Source organism: Lolium perenne, chromosome 1 (assembly GCF_019359855.2).
Source record: "Lolium perenne isolate Kyuss_39 chromosome 1, Kyuss_2.0, whole genome shotgun sequence".
In the NCBI taxonomy this organism is placed as follows: domain Eukaryota; kingdom Viridiplantae; phylum Streptophyta; class Magnoliopsida; order Poales; family Poaceae; genus Lolium; species Lolium perenne.
Genome location: NC_067244.2, coordinates 256,401,635 through 256,412,448, shown reverse-complemented (window position 1 = coordinate 256,412,448; position 10,814 = coordinate 256,401,635). Strand labels below are relative to the sequence as shown.

General features: G+C 44.3%; 1 protein-coding gene across 1 annotated transcript; it reads left to right on the top strand.

Moving 5' to 3' along the window:
* Positions 1–221: 221 nt before the first annotated feature.
* Positions 222–5,984, top strand: LOC127327730 (uncharacterized). Its single transcript, XM_051354527.2, has 21 exons — positions 222–465; positions 1,388–1,467; positions 1,815–1,901; positions 2,355–2,405; positions 2,509–2,626; positions 2,766–2,822; positions 2,954–3,018; positions 3,132–3,215; positions 3,329–3,379; positions 3,469–3,531; positions 3,614–3,660; positions 3,747–3,825; positions 3,900–3,962; positions 4,139–4,228; positions 4,324–4,362; positions 4,434–4,661; positions 4,757–4,842; positions 4,936–4,984; positions 5,071–5,151; positions 5,237–5,330; positions 5,415–5,984. Exons 1-21 carry the CDS (start codon positions 348–350, stop codon positions 5,597–5,599), a joined length of 1,815 nt encoding a protein of 604 aa, XP_051210487.1. The 5' UTR covers positions 222–347; the 3' UTR covers positions 5,600–5,984.
* The last annotated feature ends 4,830 nt before the right edge of the window (positions 5,985–10,814 follow it).

The following is a 10,814-nucleotide window of genomic DNA, read 5'->3' as shown; positions in this document are numbered from 1 at the left end:
TCACATTAAGTACCCAACAAACAGAGCCTCAGATTAAGTACCCAAAAATAAGAGCCTTGCATTTCCATTAAGAAAATACCATCCAACGGGATACTTAGAGAGTGAAAGTGAAAGGTGTATTTGCACCAACACTTTCAGTCTCCTTTCAGTTAGTATGTGGGACTTAGAAGGATTTGTCTGCCTCTGGCAGTCAGTCCTATTTAAGCCCCCCCCCAGCCTTCCCTCCCTCCTCTCATTCCAAGTTTCCCAACCAAAACCATTTCCTCTCCCTTCTTCCCACCTTCTCTCCTTCCCAAGGCAGTTACAGCCTATAGCAGCAATCTCCAGTGCAGTGACCGGGGACGAGCATGAAGTACGTGTTGGTGACCGGCGGCGTGGTGAGCGGCCTCGGCAAGGGCGTCACGGCCAGCAGCATCGGCGTGCTCCTCAAGGCCTGCGGCCTCCGCGTCACCTTCATCAAGATCGGTAACTTTCCCCGCCCCTCCCCCCGCGCCGCCGGCCGTTTCTCCGGCCCCGCACTTCCCGCCGCCGTTTCCCCATTTTTATTCCTGGTCAAAACTGGAACAGAGAGAGAGAGAGAGAGAGAGGGCAAAAAAAATAACGTCCGTTATCTCTTTCGTAATGGCGGCCACGTGATGGCACAGCACCGTCCAACGCCACGACGCCTTCCCCGTACACAGAGGGCCTGCAGCAGCCTCCGCCATTTATTCTATCCCTCTGTGTACGTGTCCCCGTGTTCTTCTGGGTTCTTGCCGACCCAAAAAAAAATGTTTTAATACTAGTACCAGTAGCTTACTTAGCTTAGCGAGGTAGGTCAACCATGCTCTTCTACCTAGCTCACAAATTAATCAACTGTTCTTCCCAACATAGCAAAACGAATGCACTTTGCGTTTGCAGGCCAATACTTTTAGATATTTCGAACAGTTTTCCTCTGCTGTCCCTGTTAGTAGTCCATCGTGAAGAAACTGTTAAAATAACGATTTTGCGGTCATTTACCCGTGATCTCTATGGTTACACAGTCGTTACTTTGGTGAAGTTGGGCATCTGAATCTGATACTGTCTCGGCCAGTGTCACTGTCCTGGTTCCTTCATACACATGAACTTCTCAGGTGTATTTTATATGGGGCTAGTGATCCAGGTCAAATTTGGCACCTCGTGCTTCAAGAAGATATTTTGTCTTAACTGAGACTTTTCCCGAAAAAAAACCCGAGACTTTTGTCTCCTCATCCAGGCCAAGTGCCGTGCACCTTTCTTGGGTCTAGTTCTTAACAAACTATTTTTTTCCTTGTCCTGTCATGTATATACATCTGACTCCCTGTTAGCTATTGTTACCTTAGATTAGTGGCGTTTCTGATCTTGTTTATCTGCCACTCCCCATGTGATGCAGATCCATACCTCAACACCGATGCCGGAACCATGTCCCCCTTCGAGCACGGCGAAGTATTTGTCCTGGACGACGGTGGTGAGGTACTCACTACTAGCTGTTTTACCATCTCCTTCGGCCTGCCTCACTGCACTAATTTCTACTAAAGCACTTGTTTAGAAGCATACCTGTGTTATCAACAAAGTATAGGCAAATGCACCATGGATAACAAAATGCCACCTCAACACCTACAAGATGCCACGTCAGCACTCATTTTTTAGCAGTCCATACACTTGTCCACTTGTCAATGGCAGAGAATTTTGTACTCTTCTTCCATGTCTTAGTATTCTTAAAACTGAGCTAAGTATTGGATACTTGCAATTCTTCTTTTCTTCGGCTCATTGGACTTTATTTTGATTTTTGATTTTTGTTTTTTTTTTTTTGGTAAAAGGTGGACTTGGACCTTGGAAACTATGAGCGGTTTCTGGACATCAAGTTGACTCGCGACAACAACATAACCACAGGGAAGATCTACCAGGTGATCCGGAATAAACTGTCTCTGTCCAAGTGCACAAAATCTTCAGGACAACTTGCTATCTAGTGGAAATTTGTGGTTTATAGTACTTCACCTTGACATCTACAGAAGTGCAAAAAAAAAAAAAAACTTGACATTTACATATTGGAGGATATCCTGTTGTGTTTCTTGTAACAATACAGTTGGGTACTTTATTACCAGAATTTTCAATGGGTGTCACTTTACCAGAATCTGTGGTTTATGTTTCACCTTGACAACTATATATATGGGCCTAGGACTAAAACTGCAATTAAATGCCAAATGTAGCTGTTGGCAGTTCTGTACCTATTGAAATTTAGGACCAATGAAGAATATTCTGTACCTTAGATTTATATCCTCTTTACTAGGCTAGTGTTTCTTGGATAATTAAACTAAAATCTAACAGTTAAAGTCTCCTTTCTAATCATCAAACTACAGGCTGTTATTGACAAAGAACGAAGAGGGGATTACCTCGGAAAAACTGTTCAGGTGCGAATTGGTAATTAGGATAGAGTTCCCCTGTTTCTTGGTTCTTATCCAAATAGTACCCTTTTTTGTTGATGACTTAATTGAACTAAGTCTCTTTAATAAGGTTGTGCCACACATTACAAATGAGATACAAGAGTGGATCGAACGTGTGGCGATGAATCCCGTTGATGGCACAGACAAGCCAGCTGATGTGTGCGTCATAGAACTTGGTGGCACTATAGGTAAGAATGACTTACTGCACCACGGTAGTGAACCGTGGAACTTGTTAAGAACATTATGGGCATAGTTGTTTGCAAGTATACTAGTGCACTGGACAAAATAGTATTTCACTACATAACAACAGTTCCATTCTTGGTGCAGGGGACATCGAATCGATGCCTTTTATCGAAGCATTAGGTCAATTTTCGTACCGCGTAGGTGAGAAAAAGTGACGTCCTTCAGTGTTCTACTTATTCCTTTTACCATGCTTTACAAAATCTAGCTTCAGTTTTGTTTTGCAAATAAAATCGAGCTTCCATTAACATGATCTTACTTAATATGCATTTCAGGAGCTGGCAACTTTTGCTTGGTTCATGTTAGTCTTGTACCAGTTCTAAATGTAGTTGGTGAACAGGTAACTTTTACTCACAACGAGGGACCATAATTCTAAAAATATTATCATTGTCAGCAACACTCATTTTCACTTGCATTGTTTACTTTAAATAATGCAAACTGTCATTTTTCAAGAAAACCAAGCCTACCCAGCATAGTGTCCGTGGACTAAGAGGACTTGGATTAATGCCTGATATATTGGCATGCCGCAGTACTGAGGTATCAAGCACTGTCTGTTGTAATTTCATTTTCTTCAGAGCCCTACCTCCTATTTTCATCCTGTCAATGCTGATGCTAAATCTGTACATGGTTTGCTTTGTGTTTGATGGCAGCCACTGGAAGAAAATGTGAAACTGAAACTCTCGCAGTTTTGCCAAGTTCCGGTAACTAGTCTTTCCTCTTAATGCAAGGGTACTGTAAAATGAGTGTTGCATAACGCAACATTAGTGCTGACTTTGAGTTTTTCTGGCAGGTTTCAAATATTGTTAATCTCCATGATGTAACAAACATTTGGCACATCCCCTTGTTGCTCAGGGTATGTCCACATAAAGTTCCTTCTGTTACCTGAACCCGTATTTGGATGTGCTTTCCTGATGATATATACTGGTGTTTTACAGAAACAGAGAGCCCATGAAGCTATTCTGAGGGTTCTTGGCCTTTGGTGGTACGTATTTTGGCCTAAGTATGATAAGATCATCAATTCGACTCATTTATAGGTATACTAAGCATTATTTCTTCTGTTAAGTATAGTGTGGGCAAAGTGTCTCAAGAACCCAAGTTGTCCGAGTGGACTGAAAGAGTCAGCAAGTTCGACAAATTGAAATCTCCGGTTGGTGTTTTGAACTTTTGAATTGTTACCTTCCTTATTATCCAGTGCTAAATATTGCACACAAATATTTTCAGGTTAGGATTGCCATGGTCGGAAAATATACTGGTATATCAGATTCCTACCTGTCTATTTTGAAGGTGAGTTAAGTACCATAAATTCAAGCAGTACTCAACTACTCTAGTTCTTTGGTGTGCTTCTTAGCTTGTCGGCATTCAGTGCAATCTTGGAATGCATCCTTATTTCTGGTTGAAAAGCTGTCCTTGTGCAAATTGTTTTGGGTGTAATCAAGTTTAATTACTGACACCTCTGCCAGGCTCTTCTGCATGCATCGGTTGCTTTGGACAGAAAACTCGTGGTGGACTGGGTTCCTTCCTGCGATCTTGAAGATTCTGCAGCTATAGAGGTCAGCACATTGCTACTGGATACCATTTCAGTTTCACTTCCTAAGTTCCTATAGTGGTGAATTTACTGATTCTTGGGTATTATTTCATTGTATAGACGCCTGATGCCTATGAAAAAGCATGGGATCTGCTAAAGGTAAGCACGGCCATGGCATATATTTTCAAGCGATGGCATTATGCAGAAATTTGAAGACTTTTCTACATCAGGGTGCAAATGGTGTACTAGTTCCGGGAGGCTTTGGAGATAGAGGTGTCCAGGGAAAAATTCTTGCTGCAAAATATGCACGAGAAAAGAATGTTCCATATCTTGGCATTTGCCTGGGAATGCAGATTGCAGTGATCGAGTATGCCCGGTCTGTCATGAATTTGTGTGGCGCTAACAGCACAGAGTTTGATCCAGCTACAAAGACACCTTGCGTTATTTTCATGCCAGAGGTACTTTACCTTACCTTATTTTCATGCTACAAGTAATTTTCTTCCGTAAATTTACCTTATAATTATATTTTCTTCCTTCAACGGTGCCTCTGCAGGGCTCCACAACTCACATGGGTGCAACAATGCGCCTTGGTTCAAGGAGGACATTTTTCCAGGTCAATAACTGCAAATCTGCTAAACTGTAAGAACGCTCTTACCCTCATTTTCCACCTTTGATGCCTTCTCCGCATTCCATGTTGGGGAAATAGTTCTTATGGAATTTGAACTGTCCTAGGTATGCCAATGCTAACTATGTGGACGAAAGACACCGCCACAGATACGAGGTATGTCAAGTAGAATATGATGACATGTAACTTTTTATTATAAATCCACGGCCTGGTGATAAAATAAACCCTTCTCCATTTTTCAGGTGAATCCTGACATGATCTCAGAATTTGAGAAGGCAGGCCTTTCTTTCGTGGGAAGGGACGAAAGCGGGAGGCGTATGGAGGTAAGCCTTACTAGCTTTTAAGTGTAATAGTATCACATTGGTATTTTTTATCCTCCAAACATCTAATATAAAATGCTGGATACAGATTATTGAGCTACCGGCTCATAAGTTTTTCGTGGGCATGCAATTTCATCCTGAATTTAACTCTAGACCTGGAAAGCCGTCACCACTTTTCTTAGGTAAAACATCCTCAAAATTCTACTTCACTCTGTCCTGAACAAATTAATAATAAAATGACACGAACGTTCTTGCATGTGTGACAGGATTAATAGCTGCATCATCTGGACAGCTAGAGCACCTGCTGCAGCGTTCCAGCGGCACTGTCAGCTCACCGTCCAGATGCATCACCGGCACCGGAGCCGCCAAGTCCAATAAACTGTTCAAGAAGAAACCGTTGAACGGCCTGGTGACCACGTACTTTGGGAACGGCAGCAGCATTCACATCTAGCATCACAGCAGCTGACCTTTTCTTTTTTTCTGCATGCGTCGCATTTTCTTTCTTTTTTCTCTCTTTATTTAGTATGGATTTGAATCTCTCTGATCAACCAACCAAGAAGAGATCGTCAGCTCCAGCGACATGACGAGCCGTTTCCGGTGTTTTAGGAAGGGAACTATTGTGCGCATGAGCGCGTGGAAGCAAATTAGCTAGGGTTTATTAGTGCCACTCTAGTCTGCTATGCCTTTCGCTTGCTTGTTTGTTTAATTACGGATTAATATTAAGGTTGTAAGGTCGTGGACGTGCAGCTAGCTTCAGTTTCAAGCCTGCCGTCTCGCCTGCTTGTACATTGTAAACAAGAACTGTTGCTATCCAGAGACTGAATTGTTATAAACTACTCCGTAGTAATATTGTGGCAAAAACACGCACCAAATTGTTCAGATCTTAACTTGGTGCTGTGTGGCTCATGTGTATGTCTTCACTACAGTGTTCGGCCTCCTTTTTTATATGGAATGCAGCGGTTTGATAGAAATACATTTTTTTATCTGGATCTTAGCTCATCCTCCCAACAGCCATAGTACCTGGCCCGTGACTCTATGCATCTACAACTTTCATTTTTGGTTGTGCCTGAATCGGAAGTTCATTATGATGCCAGTGCTCATCCAAGGTCCGAAGCAACCCGGTAACGACATCGATGTGTACCTAAGGCCATTAGTTGATGAACTTTTACAGTTGTGGGGCAGACCTGATATACGTGTGTGGGATGAGCACAAAAAAGAGGAATTTGACCTACGAGCGTTGCTTTTCGTAACCATCAATGATTGGCCTGCTCTTAGTAACCTTTCGGGACAGACAAATAAGGGATACACTGGTAGAAAAAGGGTCTTTAGTCGCGTTTCGCAACTGGCATTAATCCCGGTTGCGCAACTGCGACTAATTATGCGCGACTAAAGGGCCCCTCCTTTAGTCGCGGTTGCTTACGAACCGCGACTAAAGGCCCGTCCACGTGGGCGGCAGGCGTCCGTCGGGGCGAAGGACCTTTAGGCCAACCGCGACTAAAGGCCTCTGCAGGTTTAGGGTTTTAGCCCCCCTAAATCTGGTTTCTTTTTGCTGCGTTTCATTTCTTTTATATTTTATTTTGTGTTTTATTTTAATTTCAAAGAAGTTTCAGTACACATATTCTACGCCTACTATATACATGTTACACGTTGATGCATATGAATGTACAATTTCAAACAAGTTTGAAATTTCAAACAAGAAGAATTCAAGAGGAATATACAATATATATTCAATCTCGGGTGACCAAATACAACTTCGAACAAGTTTCCATACACAATTTACGGCATCAGAAGTTCTTCGTCCTCGTAGTAGTGTTCTCCTTTAGGATGGAGGACTTCCCTCACCAAAAATCCTGCAAATTCTTCTTGAATTGGTCGGAAGCGAGCTACTGGACTAAGCTTCTTCCGCAAGTTATTCCTCCGCAAGTTGATATCCGTCGCCCTCCGCTCAGAGGTGTATCTCCGAATGAACTCACAAACATAGTATCCACATAGATTGGTCCCCGGTGGCTGAGTATCCACATTAACTAACCTTCTAAATTCTAGCTCATCTTTGAATTCATCAGTTATTTCATCTGATAACCGTTTCCAAACCCTACAGGGCAAAGAAAATTAAATGAACAAGGGAGTTATTAGTTACTTGATATCAGGAAATGAACGAAAGAGGCCGATATAGAGCGCAAATGATTGAAAATAATTACTTTTGCAGCATATTTCTCAAGCTGACCCAAAGCTTTGAATCCATATTCAGAGTCCATGATGAGAACTCTGGAGGTGTGAAATTCAATTATTAGCAGAATCAAGTGGAACCTGCGGACACGATACATGCACAGTCATGCATAACTCATCGATTAGACATACCATGCAAGGAGTAAACAAAAGAGAATGTGCACAAGACAGAAACACTCACCCAAAATGGTAAGGAAATAGAATTTGACTTTTGAGTTGTTGCTCTGTAAGAAACTTGTACAAGTCTCTCTCCACGTCGCGGGGGTATCTTTCTAACACATATCCATTAACGATATGTGGGTCAATGAACCCAACATCATGGATGTTCCTTTTTTTGCATTCCCCAAGCTTCATTCTGCATAATATCGTACACACCAATATAGTTAGGACAATATATATAGTGCAGTCAATGAACGAGATGAGGTAGAAATAAATCACTTACAGAACGTAGCAACTCAGGATAGATTTGTCGAGCTCACGCAGATTGAACAGCTGGAACAATTCACTCATATGAACTTGTACAGAGTACTCTTTGAAGTGATGCTCCTGTCTAACTTCCGCATAAATATATTCTTTGCCGGCCTTATTTTTTATGAAATCCTTGTACCAACGTAGCAGATTTCGCATTTGTTTTGGTAGACTCGTTTCCTGCGCAGGCTCGACGAGAGGCCCATTCGGCACATATGTAAATGCTACCTCACATATTGGCGCATCCTCAAGGCCTAACAATGCACGAAGAGTCATACCGAACTCGGCCGCTCTTTCTATGGCACCCGTTACAGTCATTCCCTGTGCTGCCGCAGCTGCTATGATAGCGGGGTCCATTAGTTCAAATCCTTATCCATATCGGCTATGAAGGACAGCGTCATAGCATCCGGACCGGCTTTCACTATGAGCGGGGGGGGGGGGGGGGGGTCGATTGTTTATTCTGTTCCCCGAGCTGGGCAACTTGTTTCCCGCTTTTTTTACTTTCTTCTTTCTTCTCCTCCAAGGCTTTCTTCTCCTTCTCCGCCAAGGCTTTCTTCTCCGCCTCCGCTTCTTCCAATATTGCTTCTTGCCTACGAAATTCACGTCCATAGTCGTCTGGCAGATTTCGCTCGACTTGGGACGGTGTCGTCAAAAAATCCTTAGCCCACTTCTTTTGATGCTCAGTAAATACCGGCTTGGGCTCAGGCACTTTTTTCGCCTTCATATCCGCCTTCCATTTCTCATGGTGAGCAGCCGCGGCCGCGTTGGATTCCTCGACACTAAGTTCCCAAGGTCTCGGGAGGAGAGGCTTCAGTGATGGCATTGGTACCTTTGTGGTCTTAGGTACATAAGGCTCCGGGTTAATAGTCCAGGAGGGGGTTGCCTTGCTGTCGGCCTTCTTCTGCTTCTTCTCCGGAGGCGGACTGGGGGACGGCGGCTGCTTACCCGCCGGAGGTGGATTGGGGGGCGGCGTCGGCTGACGTGAAGGAGGTGTAGGTGAACCACCACCACCACCACCACCACCGGAGGGGGGTGGACCTGTTGGCCTTGGCGCCTCGCTTGGAAACTTGATGTACTTCTTTTTCCATAGAACGAACTGGCGCTTGACATCTCGAAGTTTCACATCCCCTTCGGGTGTAGGATAGTCAATCTCCAGGTCCTCGCACCCTTGGACTATGTCTTCCACCGTGACACGAGCATAGCCATCTGCAATGGGGTTGTTGTGGTGGAGTGCTCCAGGTGTACAAGGTAAAGCGGAGCCGATCGCTACCTTCATGGAAATGTTCCCCATTGGATAATGCAGCTCACATTCTTTCATCTCCTTTACATCGTCCACGGGGTAGCGAGGCTCCGGTGCAGTAATATCGATCGTCGGTGCATTAGCACCAGCCGGGGCCAGCAAGGGTGCATTAGCACCAGCCGGGGCCTCCGTGGAAGCCACGCTGCTTCTCCGCTGCTGGCTTCCGACATCCGCTGCATGATCTTCATGCGGCCCTGCCGATGATCTTTCTTTTACTAGTTCATTCACAATCTGCTTCACCTCATAGAGTTCCGATGCCAACTGCCCCACAAGATCTGCATCCCGATCCGTCTTTCTCTTACGGCTTCTGTAACTGTATGGGTCATTGTCCTGGGAAAACCCTACTTTCCACGGAATGGCGCCTTTGCCTCGTACACGTCCTGGGTGTTCATGATTCCCGAGGGCAAATGTCAGCGCGTCGTTCTCTCTGTTGAACTTGATCTTCCCCTCTTGAGCTTGGGTCATTGCGTCAATAAGGGCTTGGGTGGGTTTAAACGCTTTCTTCCAGTGAACACACATCCCTGTCTCCGGGTCTAGCGATCCCCCATGCCCGTACCACCAGCTTTTGGCCCGTGGGTCCCATCCCTCTGTACCTAGAGGGATTCCTCGCTCCCTCAGGTCGTTCTCCATCTTCTCCCACTTAGGCTCCGAAAGGCGGTATCCTCCTGGCCCCATAATATGATTGTACGCTTTCTTAGCCACATTTTCCTTATTTTTTTGCGATATGGCCTTGAAATGCTCCGATTTCTTTTGCCTCACAAATTCGGGCCAATCATCTTTCAGTTTCTCATATTGTCCATTGAAATCCGGAGTCTTGTTCTGGTTGACATAATCACGGGCTAAATTTTTCTTGAAGTTCCGGAATGCTTCGGCCATCTTCTGAAGAGAGAACTCTTTGACTAGCCTCCTTCTCTCACGTCCACCCGGAATCTCGTTACCGAATTCATCGTGTTTGTTGAATTCCGGAGGTAGAATAAAATGTTCCATAAGCTTTCTCCAGCAATCCTTTTTCGTTCTCTTGTCGACAAAACTGAAACCAAGACGTGCCTTCTTTGGCTCATTCCATTCCTGGACGGTGATCGGGACGTTGTCTCTAACAACGACTCCGCATTGGTTGATAAACTTTGTGTAGTGCTTTTTGGGCTTCAGCGGCTTGCCGTGTTCACTGACAACATCGATGGTATATGTTTCTCGTTGTCTCATCGTCTTGGTTTTGCCACGCTTTGTCGTACTCAATTTTTTCGACGATCCGGCCAAGGGCTAAAAAAAGAAAGAGAGTCGCGTTAATACATATTTATTCAAATCAGTAAGTTTGTATCACCAGAGGCTCAATGTATATATATACCTCGCCGGAGGTGGTTGCTAATTCGAGATCGTCGTTTGTCGTTTGCCCTCCGGAGGCAAACGTTTCAATAATTTCCATTCTTCCTTCGTCATCACCTTCTCGACCTTCACCTTCACCTTCACCGTCAAGGTTCAGATAAGAAGAGACATCTTCTTCATCTTCTTGCCGTTCCGGCACATACTCAATATCGCCGTTTATGATGGCGGTTATATGTACTTCAGCATCCGGATCATAGCTTGCCAGAATTGGGTCTCTGTCGTCCGCCATATGTCACTCCTGAAGACATGTAGTAAAAACTAATTAAGTAAAGAAAACATTAGTGTGGCG